This window comes from Neolamprologus brichardi, chromosome 12 (genome assembly GCF_056152115.1).
Source record: "Neolamprologus brichardi isolate AB-2024 chromosome 12, ASM5615211v1, whole genome shotgun sequence".
Taxonomy (NCBI): Eukaryota; Metazoa; Chordata; class Actinopteri; order Cichliformes; family Cichlidae; genus Neolamprologus; species Neolamprologus brichardi.
In genome coordinates, this window is record NC_142115.1 from 23,767,511 (window position 1) to 23,783,912 (window position 16,402).

Genomic DNA, 16,402 nt, shown 5'->3' on the forward strand with positions numbered 1-16,402 from the left:
TTTAGCAGACTACAAGCCCATTTAACATCTGTGGAGAGGCCTGAAGATCCTTTCTTTTCAAATCGATGCAGCTTGAGAGGCTCTTTCATAAAGAATTGGACAAACTGTACAGTTCCTTGTATGGAAAGCTGACAGAGACCTACCCTACACTTAAACCTAAAACTTCTATCTGACAAAAGACTGAACTGAGAATCCGGTCTTTAAGTCGGACGTAATTAGCTGTGTCTAGGCCCAAACTCTGCTGCATGTCCCAAAGTCAAACGATCACTGCGGCATCGCTGAGAGTTGAAAAACTGTCTAAATTATTTCATCTGTAATAAAATGATCAGTGTGGCGGCTCTACCAGGTGTAACAATTAAGTTTAGCATCCAGACATCCATCAAAACAGAATTTATGAAATTTATGAAAGTTAGAGGTTAGCAGGAAGTTAGCTCGCTAGTTTCCATCTAAATATAAATATACCATGTTCTGAATGAGGAAACAAATTAAATTCTGAAACAAATTAAAACGTACAGCTCTGCTATCACTTCCAACATAAATGAAGACAGGAAAGTAAACTGCAGTGGCATTTGTAGGGTTACTGAAGTTTGGCTAGTATATAACAATGTGCTACGTGATCGCTAGCGACACAGCTATGTTAGCATAATGTAAACAGTGAAGCTGGAGGATGAACGCCAACTTTTTTCCACTCGATAAAAGTTAACGTGAGGATTCTCGATGGTCAGGGACAAATGCAGTCAATCAGGATGCTGTAAATGGACCAAACTTCAGCCAGGAGAACAACTGTGATAATCCATCGACATTACGAGGTTAGTCATTCATATACTGCTGCATGGGCTGGGCTGTAGTTGCATCGTAAGTTTTTTTAAAACTAAGCTTTAAAATGAATATCCAAAAGTTGATTCTGTTCATCTGGACGTAGCGTTTTCAGTGGAAGAAACGTATCGTCACTCATCCAAATGACTTCTTCAGTCTCAGCTGACTGCAGGTTTCCCCAATGTCATAAACAGTACATTTGCATAATGTACTGTTTATAATGTAACGTTTCTTCCACTGAAAACGCTACATCCAGATGAACAGAATCAACTTTTGGAGATTTACTTTCCTGGATGATTGAGAATGCATCAAGACATTTAAAATGAATAGCGGTAATAAAAACCGAGATACGCCGACAGTGATCACTGGCTGTTTTTAGGTGCTTGTTGAGATTAAATAGAACAAGATACAAAGCTTTAAAACATGTTAAAAACACAACAGCGCTATTAAACACAGGGTAGTTTGGGCTCGGAAGCAGGAATCATCATGTCATCACTTAAAGACCGGATATGTTTATAAAAGGGAAATTTCACATTTTGAACTTCCAATAGGTTTCCAGAAAATTTCAGAAATTGTCACTTTTTCATTTCCGCTTTAATTTCTCTCTAGACCACAACAAAGTGTACAAAAGGTAAAAGGATCTTTAATCGAGTACAATGACAACTTTAATGAACTTTAATTTCTAATGAGAAAAATCTTAATTTTAATAATCCTAATAATGTCACCAGAAACAAGTATTTGAAACTTAAGGGACCACACTTAAATGTATTAAAGTGTGCTTACTATTTTTTTTGTGACTCTCAATGAAGATGATGCCACCCCAATTTGTTTTTAGCAGCAAAAAAGACAAAAAGACTGGCCATCCATGAAATGAGCCTTATGACCCAAAACTTCCCTTCCCAAACTAATGAGGCAGGAAAGCTAAATAAATAAAGCCTTGGAAAAACAGAGTACCAGAACCTTTATCCCAAAAAGAAGAAAAAATAAATTCCCAAAGAGAAGAAGGGGTCTGGAGATGCTAGACAGCTCCTTGGTCTGGGTGACAGAAAAATCCTTTCTTAGCCTCCTTTAGATTGGGGCAAAGCAATTATCATTTACTTCGCCCGGTCACACCAAGAAAAGAATGACGAGATAGATAAGGGAGTAGAGAGATGGGAGCAGATAGGAACGAAGGAAAGAGGATGCAAACACGGGGGGTCAATCACTTGATCCTAAAGCTTTCAATTACAGCAGGCCTGCTGGTTCGATGTTGTACAGTCATCCATCCATTGTTACTGAGGCTTTTTTTAACCCGTAAAATTAATTATTTTTGACCACATCCTTATGCAGTTTTATGTAAGACCTCACATTTCATTTACAGTACAGCAATGGAAAACACAGAGTGACAGTTTATTTTTCCATCTTCACATTTTGTTTACTATTTTTGTAAATGGCCCCTGGGGTGGCAATACATACGCAATATATGTATTTTTTTTATTTTTATGTGACTCATCAAGCTGCCATCAAATGAACAGAGAAAAGGGAGCATAGTCTCATTTATGTGTCAAGACAAAAATATCAAATTAAATTAATATGCTGTTGATTTATGTAGATGCGCAAGACCCTGGAGGAACATGTTTGATGAATGTTAGAATCACATTGAAACATTTGGATATCTGGAAGAGTTTGTTTCTAGACTTTTGCCTGCTAGCTACTTGTAGACGTTCATAGAGGAAAGATAAGGAAATGCATGTGTTTATGTAATATAGGTGTCAACATGCAAGTGTAAGTCGTTTAAGTCAAGGGCAATGTGTTTTTGGGTGTCTAGCAAAAAGAGTGATCTCAAAGGTCATGCACTTGCTGCATGCATGTTCATTTCTATATGCATACTGATGAATGGCTGAATGAAAAACAAAACAATGATGAGGATGAGGAGGACATGAGAGAGAGCGAGTGGGAGAGAGCGAGCTTGAGATTGAGGAAGCAGATCAGCTCAGCGGTCAGAGAGTGGCCCAGAAGCCCAATTTCACACTGCAATGAAGCACATCAACTCAGGCTGACCACACAAGCACACGCACACACACTCTCATACAAAGCTTGCTCGGAGAGCCAAAACCAAGCTCCCCACGGAGCAGTAGAGTTTCCCTTTAATTTTAAAAGAAAAAGAACGATAAAGAAAATCACCACGTGGAAGACATAAAACAATGCTGTGAAAGCTAAGATACTTTGAAAGAAGTTAGATGTGAGGAAAATTTGGCATATCCTTTTGTCCTGACTGTCAGTAAACAATTTGATAAGCAGTAAGAAAGACAATATCTTTTGTTATCCTTTCATCCCCCATGCCAACTTTTTAAGAAACCAAAAAACCTGGTTCTATCCCTTACATTTTATGATTTAATGTTTTTATTCTTTATGAGGTGTACCTGTAAGCTTGGCTGTTATATACTGTGAGGCTTTGGCCATGAATGTCTGCGTCTGAATTACAATATCCCATCTAATATAAACAGCTATGTTTTCATAGCTTTCATGTTTTGCTGGTTGTTGTTTTTTTACTTTAACAATATCTGAAGATTATTCAGTGAATAACATCTTTGACCTGAGTAGGAATGAATCAACCACAAGGGTTTGTTGCCATGCAAAAATGGCTAATTATAGCGCTGGGATAAAGTATTTGTCCCCGTCTTTGATTCTTTTTTTTAATGTTTGTCTGACTGGCATGTTTCTGATAATTAAAAAAATTGTTTTATTAGACAAAGATAACCCAAGCAAATACAACATTATTTTTATGTGATGATTTAATTTGTTAAGGGAAAAAAGCTATCCAAACTTTCCTGGTCTTGTGTGATAAAAGTAATTAGACCCCCCTTTTAAATCACGAATTAAAAATGTAATCACATTTTTCTAGGCGACATCTATCAGCCTGAAAGGGGTTAGAAAAGTATTTGTAAGCCTTTGGAACACTAGCAAACCACACTGAGAGCCACTATCCACAAATAGAGAAAGCTTCCCTGGAGTCTATCAGCATTACTCCAAGACCTCATCGGCAACTCATCCAGGAGGTCACAAAAGAACCCAGAACAACATTTAAAAAACTGCAGGCCCCACTTGTCTCAGTTAAGGTCAAAATTCACGATTCAGCAGTCAGAAAGAGACTGGGCAAAAATGGCATCCATGGTGAGAAATTTACTGGTGGCCATAAACAATACCAGGGTTCGTTTCATATTTCTCAAAAAAATATCTTGATGATCCCCAAGACTTTTGGGAAAATATTCTGTGGACTAACAAGACAAAAGTTGAACTTTTTGGAAAGTTTTTGTCCAGTTGTATTTTGCCTAAAACTAGTACAGGATTTTTTCATAAAAGAACGTCACACCGGCAGTCAAACTGGTGGTGTGATGGTCTGGGGTAGTTTTGCTGTTTCAGGACCTGGACAGATAATGGAACCATGAATTCTGCTCTCTACCAGAAAATCATGAAGAAAATAATGAAGGAGCATATTCGACCATCATAAGGGTCAAGTGCACTGCAACAGTTCCACCTCTGAATGACTCAAAACAAAGCACCCCCCCAATTCTCCAAAGAAGAGTGGGATAAAGTTCATTCAGAGCTATGGGCATTATGTATTTCCTCGGGCTATCTTTGTCTAATATTAAAATCAGTTTGGTGATCTGAAACGTTTAAGTGTGACAAATATTAAAAAAAACTAAGAAATCAGGATGTTGGCAAATACTTTTTCACAGCAATGGAAGTACTGGGCGAAAAGTTGAAGAAGATTTAAACACTGTGTAGTATAATATATTAAAAATATATTGTGTTCAAAGCCTCTTTTTGGTGTACAAAATGCAATATTAGACAGATCAAGGCTTCTGCTTGTGTTGTGTGATTGTATTCATTTGTCCATTAATGTGAGTGGATCCACACTGCTTGCTTGCTTTTTTGTGTGTAGGCGTGGAATCATTGTAGTTCATTTATTTTACCCCGTTCCCATTTACACAGAGACAAGAGGCTTGGTACTGTACATTACACAATGATCAATCACAGAATGAGTGGACTCCTTCCATCTCCTACTTGTTTTTGTTTTGGTGTCAATAACCTTTCAGTACATTAATTAATTTAATCTTGAAAGCTTTTTTTTGTTCTTACTTATAAGCATCTGTGTACCCAAAAACAATGTTGGCTGCGTAGTCAGGGTGTATACTGTTGATTTTAAAGAGACGGAGACAAGGTAATATTTTTCTTTTTTGATCAAGAAGCTGCTGGATTTCTCTGGAAATAAATTGTTTAATTTTAATAGCATTTCAACCTGGAAAGGCTCGGACTGTTTGTTTTGTGAAACTTATTACTAATTACAAGTTTGTCTTTATTTTGCCTTTTTATGTTTCTTTCTGTAGATCACCAACCGCTACATCTATGATACAGTCTTACTGCTGGCCAATACCTTCCACAGAAAGTTGGAGGACAGGAAATGGCACAGCATGGCCAGTCTGAGCTGCATCAGGAAGAACTCCAAACCATGGCAGGGAGGCAAGAGTATGCTGGATACTGTCAAAAAGGTATAAAATGGTGAAGAAATGCACACTGTGTTTTTTCCTCTCAAGGCTTACAGGAAGGTGTTTCACCAAGTGTGCAAGCATAATGTGTACTTGGCTGCTCTGGTGAGTCTACCTGAGTATACACAGATGTAGGCACAGAGGTAAGCTGGCTGTTGTTCTGCAAGCAAGCATCCTCAGTTCATACAGTAAGAACTTTTCATATGTGGTTAAAGACTTGTGAACCTTTTTTAGGGAGCATACTTGCAACTTATTCTGTTCACTTCATTTCGCAATGTCTTAAACACATCAATTACCATTAATGAGAAGTTCACGCAGTAATGCAGTGCATGTGTCACAGGAGTGCAAGCAGAGACAGTGAAGATGGTGATTATTGGTGAAAATAAACAATAGCTTCCTGACAGATTGAAACAACCAGAATGGCTAATAATTAGTATGCTAATTTGAGATTAATGGTGCTTGAGGTACGATACATTTAAGACATTAATATGGAGTCAGTACCTACAGCTTCCTTTGGCTTTTAGTCAAGAAAACAACTATATCCTATTAAATCTGATCCCAGTTTAATAAGATCCAGAGATTTGTTTACTGCTAACTACTTCACAAATACAGCCAGCTGTCCAATGTTTGTATCAATTCAATTCAGTTTTATTTATATAGCGCCAAATCACAACAAAAGTCGCCTCAAGGTGTATCCAATTAGATTATCAGTGTATCAGTCTGAAAGGTGTCAAAAAGCATTCATAACCCTTTAGAACTCCAGCAAACCACGGTGAGAGCTGTATACTGTTATATGAATGGCGGACAGACCTCGCTATAGAACACCTGTTCTATCACAGAATAAGCCTACGTGTTGCAACATCCAATTCAGTTTCCGTAAAACATTGTATTTTCTTTCCAATATTAAAATCTGTGGCATGTTAGTTCAGATAGTTGTGCAGTCAGTGGGGAGCAGAATAGATCTAGGCTCCTAAACTTATAGAATGCAGAAATGACACAGATTCAGATTCACATGCTATAAAAGTAGCATATAACTAGGTGCTAAGACGAAATACAAATTAGTGCACAGCACTCAATAATACACTTGCTCTCTTAAAACATAAAAAGAGCAGTAAGGCACCACAGTTTTTTATTGCAATAACTTCACCCGAATATAAAAAAGGCATATTACACTGTCATTATGTATATAAAAAACAGAGCCTAACCATTTGTTTAACAAGCTAAAAAAGTGTTTGCTGTTTTCTGACATTGTCCATATTTCATTAGCATTCATTTCCCAATGGCTATGAGTATAAAACCCTCCAAATTCTGCTCCTGAGTTGAATGCTTGATCAATTTCATTGTGCAGAAGAGGGTCATCAAAAATGTTTAGACAAAATCTATTGTGTGATACACCCTGTGAACCTTGTGTTCAACTACTGCAGGAGAAAAGAGGAGCACAGTTTCTGCATGCTGAATATCAATTTCTTTTTAATCTGTGTCCATCACACGATCCCCCATCTCTCACGCAGGCTGTGACTGCGTATTCATTCAGTGGAGATTTTTTCAGTAGCCCTGGTGTGTGTTGAAGCCTGGACAGGCCAGACTGTAAATTCCTGACTGTTTTGTCTTCATCAAAACATTGGCATTTACTCATGTCCTGAAGTGCTTTTGGATTTAGACCATCAGTTTTTTAACATTTAGAAATTATGAGGTACCAGACACACTAGATCAGCATGAAGTATCCCACACTGTAGGCATCTGTAATATATACATTCGGATGCTGTGCTAAGAATAATGTTTTGGACATGGATCCCAAGGGTTGCCAATGAGCTGTGTCAACTGCAACTCCACACCCCCCCTGGCATCTCAATGCTTTTTACTATCAGTGCTGCCTGCATTTCCTTCTCACATTTGAAATCTCTGCGTTATTTATTTCATAATATTTCAGTATTTGCTGTGTCACTGTCTTTGCCAAATACATTTTTTATTTGTTTATTTGTTATTAATGAGCACAATTCCTGGCTTTGAGGCCAAATCAGTGTGAAAATGCTGAGGAGCACTTGTAACGATACTCAAAAGTGACTCCATAACGGTTTGGGCTTTTATAGTCTCAAATAGTGCAGACCTGTAGTTTCTGTTGTATACAGATGGACATGGTACTACCGTATGCATGAACTTGGCTTGGAGCTTTCTTCAGATGAGGCATTTTGAACAAGCCCCTTGTAATCAAGATGATATGTCAGAGAGTAGGCAGAAATGGCCAAGGAAACGGAAATGAGGGATGAGGGTAAGGTGAGTCTGGTGTAAAGGACAAGCGACTGGAACTGGTGGGAAAATGTGATGGCATCTAGGAGTCAAGTGGTCAATATCAAGGACTGAAGTTCTGCTTTGGGGAACACTGGGAGGGAGGGACTGATGAGTTTTCTCATTTTCTCATTTCATCTTCAGTTTTCCAATTAAATTCAGATTTAATTTGATGTTTTTACATTGCAGTCACTACTTCTACTATCTGACTAATGCTTGGATATTTTATTAGCCTGTTTATATTGATTTATGTTGTAATACCAACACTATAATCTGTGATTAATATTGGAATTTTATTCAAAATTTTACTATCCCAAGGATTTTTTTTTTTAAAACAATCCATCTATTTCATCAGTCTCCTGCAGCATATGTGTGTATATGCCAGTTTGAAAAAAACTCTTTGTTTAAATAATCATCCATCCATCCATCCATCCATCCAGCCAGCCAGAAAGTACTTGGTGAGAAACCACACAACCCCTACAAACACAGGGAGAACAAACTTCACAGAGTTTACATGTCCCCTGACCAGATGGTGTATTCAAACCCAGGATAATAATAATCATAGTAATAATAATGATAACAACAATAATAATAATAGTAGCACTGTTGGCTCACAGCATGAAGGTCCTGAGTTAGACGCCATCATCTGGCCTGAGGCCTTTCTCTGTGGGGTTGACTGAATTGTTGACCTGTCCAGGGTGTATTCTGTAATAATAATAATAATAATAATAATAATAATAATAATAATAATAATAATAATTTTTATGAATCAATCTCTTTCAAAAAAAATGTATCCTTCTTTTTGAAATATATCAACTTTTCTTTTAGATACAATCTAATCTGCAATTCAAGACACCTTTTTACAGCTCTTATTGTTCCTTGGCTGAAACAGCAAGATGTAGTCATAGCTAAATTGACTAATACATTAGCGTCACCTGTAACTGAAGAATGCAAATGGATAAGGTTCTGAAAAAACTCTGTCTTAACTTTTATATCGTTCTCATCACAGAGAGATCAATTTATTTTATCAATAAATCTAATGATAGCTTTCTACCTTTGTCCTGAGTACACCTTACACACCAAGTGATCGTGCATTCAAAGGACTGCATGAACAAAGTAAATCCACCAATCGGCAAGTTCTTCTCAGTTCCTGCATATTTGGCTTTTGGCAGGTAGAGGACTTCATTCTGCAGTTGTGATTTTAGGAATCTCAACATTTCACCTTGAGTTTAAGCGTGGGTTTGGCAACACTTTCATCACTGTTAAATCCAATTGGATCAATGCCCCCTGTTTTGATATCAATAATAAAAAAAAATACTCCAGGGATGACAGTTTGACTGAATGATGAAGCCAAGTGAAATGCTAATTTAGGATTAGTGTCAGACAATAATAAATGCAGCGCAATGGCTTTCATATCTATCTCTGCACTTCACCTTGCGATCAGGCTGGGGTTTGGCAACACTTTCATCAGCCAGCCCCGGCTGCTAAACCAACCTTGATGACTGTCTCAGCAGAGCTCTGTTAAAGAGCCCTAAGCAGTAATAGAGTTGATTTCAACAGCCTGGCATCAGTTCCATTTCGCACTGTATCAGCAGTGTTCTTTACTTGCTGTGCGTGCCTGTGTGTTTAATCAGTGTTTTGGTATGTGGGGCCAATATGGTAATGATAAATACTAATTTGCAGGTGTTGATGAGGAGCTCTATTGATGTTGTTGTCTGGTGTTCATTGACAAACTCAGAGTGGAGAATAAATGCTGCTGTTACACCTGAAGTGCGTGTTGTGTTTGTGCTTAGAAGACTATGTATTGCCTGCTACATTTCCACCTTTGAATCTCTGCGACATAAACTGTTAAGGTTTAGGACTCATTTTAAAATGTTATTGATTACTTTAAAGGCATTGTAAGGCCTGTGACCCAGCCCCTACATCTTCTGCAGCACCTGGGAGACTTTTTATTTTTGCTGTTATTATAACACACATACGCTGTTACTTTCATCTTAGTTCTGTCAAGCATCCAAAAATTAAAAAGTCTTTTTTTTTTCATTTCGCTGTTATTTTATTTCTCTTCTTAGACCTAATAAAACATCTTTTCCATCCAGGTTCTCCTAAATGACTATTAAGGGCATGTTTCAACCTCAGCTGTTGATGCAGAGATGTAAACACGCAATATACTGAGTGTGCGTCTAAGTACGTGCAGTCATCCCAGGTGAATAAAATATTTACATAGATTAGTAATCCCAATAGCACATTACCATATCTTATGAAGTGCCATAGACATACAAATATAACTAGTTGTTCTTCAAAGCATATCAGATTTAAGTGTATGCACGCTTATGACAGACACACATATACACCTGGTGTGTTTGAGTACAGAAAGAGAGATATTACTGCACAAATTCTCAGAATATTGGGAAGACTGTCACTATTCTATAACTCAGACATCAGATATCAAATAAGGAGGGTTCAATAAAAAGAGATTACTTGAAAGAATTGAACTTGGTTTATTTAGATAGAGATATTAATGTATATGGCGATTACACTCCGCCGATCAGCCGTGAAAGGATTTATTGCAGGACCCCCGGGAGTCTAGACACTGGTGGTGGTGAAGATGAAAAGCTCTGACTGAGGTGTCAGTGAGGTGAAGTTGGGGATGAGGTGGGTTGCACGAATGAGAGTCTGAAAGCGAGAATGACGGAGAGCAAAGATTTAAACTGTGCAAACTGGAAGATGATCGCCCCAAAGAAGACGGGTAAAAAGACGATTGGACTAGAATGATGATGTAAAAGTGAAAGTGATGTAGAAAACAGAAAAGCAGCCTAACACCCTGTAGAGCAGGCAGATGAGTGAATATAGATCTTCCTTATTGAAATTAACCATAAGCGCATTTATTTGACTTTCCTAAAATATAAACAGTTGTTGCGTTCATCAGTTCAAATCACTGTAATTTCTATCCTGACAAACATCAACAGAAGCTGAAGTTTTCTCACTGAATATATGACAGCAGCATGAGACAACGGCATGCCCTTTCAGTCCTTCTCCAGCGTATGACAGTTGCACAAATTTATCCGCGTGGCGAAACCACAGTAACTTAAATAATTATCCCTAAAAATGACACGAGGTATGACATTGGCCTGTCTGCAGACTCGCAGTTTATACGCTACAGATTAATAATGTTCTGGTCCATTCACCGAAGGTTACTAAAGTGTATGTAGGTGAAATGGAATGTTTCTTCTTTTGCTATCACAGTAACTGAGAAAGTAATGCCTCCATGATGAGAAAAAAAAATCACAAGAGACCACCTGTATTATGTATCACTATCAAATGTCACACACAGTACCTACGACTGTGATAAATGTGAAGTAAAAATTATACGTGTCTCGGTTTCGCTGTGTACAGTTACCATTTCTTTCTTTTCTTTCTTTTTTCTTTCTTTTTTTGCTGAAAAAACTGTTAGTTTTCTAATATATGTAGGGAGAAATGACAAAAAAAAGCTGACATCATTATAGTGATGAAAATCACAATAATAATTACAGTAATTTTGACAATAACAACAATAATTGTAAGATAAACCAAATATAACACATCCTAAATCTTTTCCTTGCAGTTCGGGGTGAGCGGCCTGACCAGTTTCTTGGAGTTCACTGACAACGGCACTAACCCCAACATCTTCTTTGAAATCCTGGGCACAAATTATGGAGAAGATAGAGGACGGGGAGTCAGCAGGGTAAGTAGTTAAAACAGAACCTCTGTGTGGTGTTCTACTGTGGGTGAAGGGAGGATAATTTCTTCAAATGCGTAGAGTAGATTTGTGTAATTCCTCGATTTACTGGGGAATTCCATTGCACCTAGTCTCTAAATGGTGTCTCATATTTACACAGGTATTTCTTCATTTTGCCTGTCACCGCAGCATAGTCCAGCTGCTCTTTTATATTTACACCTGTATTCTTTCTTTCTCTGTCTTTCTTTTTTTGTTTCTTTCCCAAGCCATTAACGTCTTGAACAGAACAAATGATTTTTTTTGTGTTTTAATTTTTTCTGTTTTCTATCCACCCGTCGGATAAAGCCTGAGCACTGCAGCTCACCTCCCCTTCAATAAAGCATGGTGTTAATTGGATTCATTAGAAGCATCTTCAAATGCTATCTGGTAATGATACGTGCATAATGAATTTTAACAGGCATCATAAAAGACAGCCACGCACGCATATATTCATAACATTGTTTGTTCATGGATTGTGTGCAAGTGTGTGGTTGTGGGTGTATGTGTGCACTTAGTTGTGTTTTGCAGGCTATATTAAAAAAAAGATGTTGTACATTCAAATCAAATCATTCAAATTTTTATTTTTAAGATGATCTAAACGTCTCTGGTAAAGAACACACTTCTGTGAAAAACCGCTGATAAATAAATTACTTGGTTATTGTTTTATGCATAATGCTGATAACTTTCTAGTGGACAGTGCTGCGAACAGCTTCAGTGTCTGTGAAGGTTCTCAGTCATCCAGGTCATCGTAGTCTAAGGAGCTTGGAAAGAAAAGCGTCTGGACTTCTTTGAGTTGCTTGAAGCCGTTCTCAGTCCATGTTCTTGTTTCCAATACACTTATAGAAACAGGACACAAAAATGATGTCCTCAGACACGAAGGCACAGTGCGTCTGTCCCTCTGTACCAGAGGGATCTCTTCACAGATAACAGTGATCTGTGATTATGGATAATGTGGTGAGGCACCAACATAACACAGCATGCCATCACAGACAAAATTAATCTTTAAAGCACAGGATAATTACATTAAGGCACAATTCCCTAATCGCAGAGCATAATTACTTCTTAGGGAATTCAAGCACTTGTTATACAGTATTCCTGCCACAGTCTCCCTTAATTCTCTGAACATTTGTTCATTTGTCATTGGGATTCAATTAAATTCATACATGGCATTAAAAAAAAGACTAAAGAAAGGCTGCTATTCCGCTCAGAGGATCTGGATAGTAACTTTTTTTTGCAGCTAGACCAAACCCTTCCAAATCATGTGGCCCTCTTAAATGGTGTTCATACTGAGCATCTAACCTTCAATAAAAGCATGTCAATGAGCCAGTGTGTACGGCTGGAAATATAGTGAAATATACTGAAATATTCACTCAGAAACAGAAAAAAAAGCAAGAGGAAAGTCCTGCTGGAACCTTTTTATGTATATAATTCCATGGAGAAGAAAAACTATAAAAGAAATTAATATCCTGGTATATCAGCAGAAAAAGAACTATCACCAATACAGCAGTAATTCAATTAGTTGTAGTCCCTGAATGCAAATGTGGGTACGTTGCAGAAGTTTCACTAATGCATGCTGATTGCAATGAAAACCAAGAGCTGTTATTTTTCCTTTCTCCTCTGGATTGTGTGCTTACCAAAAAAAGCTAAGAAAGAATATACTTAATTGAAATATACTTAATATTATGAAAGCTATCTATTTCTCTCACTCAAGTCACTTTTTTTCTTTTGTACTGTGTGCTTAAGTGATACATAGGTCTTGTTTTATTTGCAAAGTAAAATATACAGCATGTAAAATAAAGTAACTTAAATCAGTGTAAATCAAAATATATATTTTTTTAAAAAAGACAAGTTGACCTTACTGCATAATTTTCTAAATTTCTAAAATATGTAAACCAAGCCAATAACTGTTATGTGTTAGGTGCACATATACTACAAAAAATTATAATAATAAAAAAATGATTGCAAAAAAATACTGTAATAAAAATATATATTTGTCACCAACATCCAATTTTTTTATCATGGTTAAAAAACTGAGCCATCAGAAAGGAAAGCTGGAAGAAAAAGGCTCGCACTCTATAATTTTCAATCCAAGCTGGTATTCTTATGAAAGAAATAATAATGCCAAAGTAAAAAACAGCCGTGAAATGAAAGGAACAGAAACAGTTTCTTTCATTTGTACAAATTACTGATAAAGTTCCTCAGTTTCATAGACTCTGGGTCATTTACACTTCAGAGCAAACAGAGAAAAGGAAGCTTTTGTATAAGCTTTGTCATACGTTTGCTGAAAAGAAAATTTTTGAAACTCAAATAAACCCACGTGTTCTGTTCACTGCTGAAATGTTGTAACATATTTATTTAACCACCCCTGAGGTCTGGTGACCTGTGTTACAGAAGTGTAAACAAATAAAGGGACCACATCCTTTATAGAAACTTTTGATCCGTTATTTATGAATTGCTTTGCGGTTATCGTGTATTTTAACATAGGTGAAGTCACATGACATTTCCCATAAAAAATGAAAAAAAAAGTCTAACTTTGGAACCAAACGCAATTACCATTGGTTATATTCCTGCATAAATTATAGATCATCTCCCTTTTCACACTTCATCTGTAGAACATATATATTAATCATGCCATATGAAGTTTAATGTGTTTTTCTTGTACCTGAGTACGGTTCTGCATTAAAGCTTTCTCTGTTTTTGACAAGTCCTCAAAAAGCCCAGCTAAATTGCAATCAATGGGATTGTGTGCCTTTTTGACCTAACCGAACCATTAACAATACATGCTTATTCCCTTAATTATAGTAATACCACTGGTTTCATGTAAGCATACCACTTAACCTGACCTTTCTTTTCTGTCCTTCCTCGTGGTTTCTCTTTGAGCTTTCCTAGGCCTGCTCACAGTTTCATTAATAACTTTTGTTTTTTTTGTTGTTGTTGTTTTTTACTTAATTAATGTATTCTTCTCAGTGCCTTTCTCTTTTACGACTTCCTCCTTCTTCATCTCCCTGTTATATTTTTCTTCACCAATCCGCTTTGACTTTATCCCCATCATACTTCACACAGATGCATACAGCTATTGAGCGATAATAATAATAGCAAATACCTGAGATCAGTCATAATTATTACCACTACACTGTGGTAGAATTGGATTTTTGCTCCATTACCTTCGGTTTCTATACACAGAGCCTATATATCTCTCTATATATATATATATATACAGGCATGTCAGGCTCCACTGATCTCTTACAGAGAGGCGACAAGACTGCCATGTGTAATTGCTTCGTTAGCTATCAGCTACATCTTAAATGACTTCAGAGAGAAAAACGGCATCGAGTACTTTAAAACAGCCACAATAAAAAAAGGCTTGTGGCTAACTGAGGAGATAAGAAGGAAGGAGGTTTAGATTTGAAGAAAAGAGACATAAAGTGAAACAAGCTGAACAGCACGAGAGACAGCTAGAAAGGAGATAGATGACCTAATCCTTTCAGATCCCATGCAAGCGATAGAAACAGCAGCTCAGGTCATAATAGAGTCACAATCATTACATTCTTACTCTCACATATGCCCATGGTCTCCTTCCACTCACACACGGGCTCATATTCTCCATCTTTTGGAGGAGAGATTGAAACGTTCTCCCTCTTTATGAGAATCAATGGCCTGCAAACTGCAGTGTTCCTAAATTGAGGTCACTTCAATTATCATCTCCAGTCTTATTTGACATATGTGGTAAATTATGTTAAGTGACTTCAGAGAGTCATGGGACCCTGGGAGCCTTTTCACAGTCCCGCCATCATGTGAAAAACATTCCCCACCATTACATGTTTTGAATGATTGAAAGACATTTTTCTTTTATGCGATCTCTTAATGCACGCACAAGCTCAAATACCCTTAATAGCTGCAGTCACTTGGGAACACATGCAAGCCCATTCACACGCGCATTTGCATAAATCTTCTGACATGTTTGAAAATGTTCAGTTAACCCTTTTTCTTTTTGCATAACAATTTATGTCAGTCTGCATGACCATAAATGCGTGACACAGAGAGGGAGACGCAGAGTTTCCTCTCGTTTAGCACATAAACACACAGAGAGATTCTGCTATAGAAACAAAACCAGAAACTGAGTTCCAGACAGGGTTAATTACTGTTAAAATTTGATAAATCCAAGCCACAGTGACACACAAAGCTGTTTTTCACCAGCACTCCACAGACAGATGAATTAACAAAAGCTTCTATGTAGTGTTTTAAACGGACAACAATGGTGAATTTTTATTCTGAACACATGTCCCAGATATATTTTTACTTCAATACCACTACAGTAAGCAGAAAAATGTCAGACAAAATTGAGCACTGTCTTGTGTTTCCTTTCAATAACACACCTGTTATTGGCTCACAGACTAATATCCTGTGGTTTGTCTCTGTTTTGATGTTGGCAGTGCACTGTCCCAACAGGAATCCTCCATATATCTGCTGAAATAGCTTTTTACTGGATTCAGAGCCTAAACTAATGTTACCTGACTTATCACTTTTTTTTTCTAACCAGCATTAAGTGTTGTTTAACATGTCATGAAATGGTTCACCTGAAGAGAAAGAAAATGCATATATATAAATAAAGGGACACCCCTGAGGAAGATTGAGGTAGTAGTTTGTTTTTTTTTTAATAAATATGCATTTGTAGCTCAGCTGAGACAAAACTGAAATCCTAAGACCTACAGGCCAGATAAAGATTCCTGATAACATCAAATACATTATAGCTGATAACACAGAAATAGGCATATTAAAATGTTTAATTAATTTGGATTATTCATGCACAGCATGTTGAGCAGCGCTTCAGATTATCTGTGATTATGGAACACATCTGAGAGGCAACAGCCCTGAAGGGCAAGTTACCAAGATCTATGGATGAGGGCTAATACCACTGAAACTGACTGTCAATGGTATATGAAAAGGTCCAGGGTGAGACAAATAAGGTAATGGTAAAACACAGAGAGAGGTTAGAGTGATTGATGTGAAAAAACAA

The 16,402-nt window shown here is 37.2% G+C and overlaps 1 protein-coding gene across 3 annotated transcripts in view; it reads left to right on the forward strand.

Annotated features, from left to right (window-relative positions):
• The window catches only part of grid2 (glutamate receptor, ionotropic, delta 2), a 507,657-nt gene that overhangs the window by 355,417 nt on the left and 135,838 nt on the right, over window positions 1–16,402 (forward strand). For all 3 annotated transcript variants that reach the window (XM_006789768.2, XM_006789769.2, XM_006789770.2), the window contains exons 7-8: window positions 5,187–5,348; window positions 11,233–11,352. In XM_006789768.2, coding sequence (XP_006789831.1) covers window positions 5,187–5,348; window positions 11,233–11,352 — 282 coding nt within the window. The remainder of the gene's footprint in view (window positions 1–5,186; window positions 5,349–11,232; window positions 11,353–16,402) is intronic.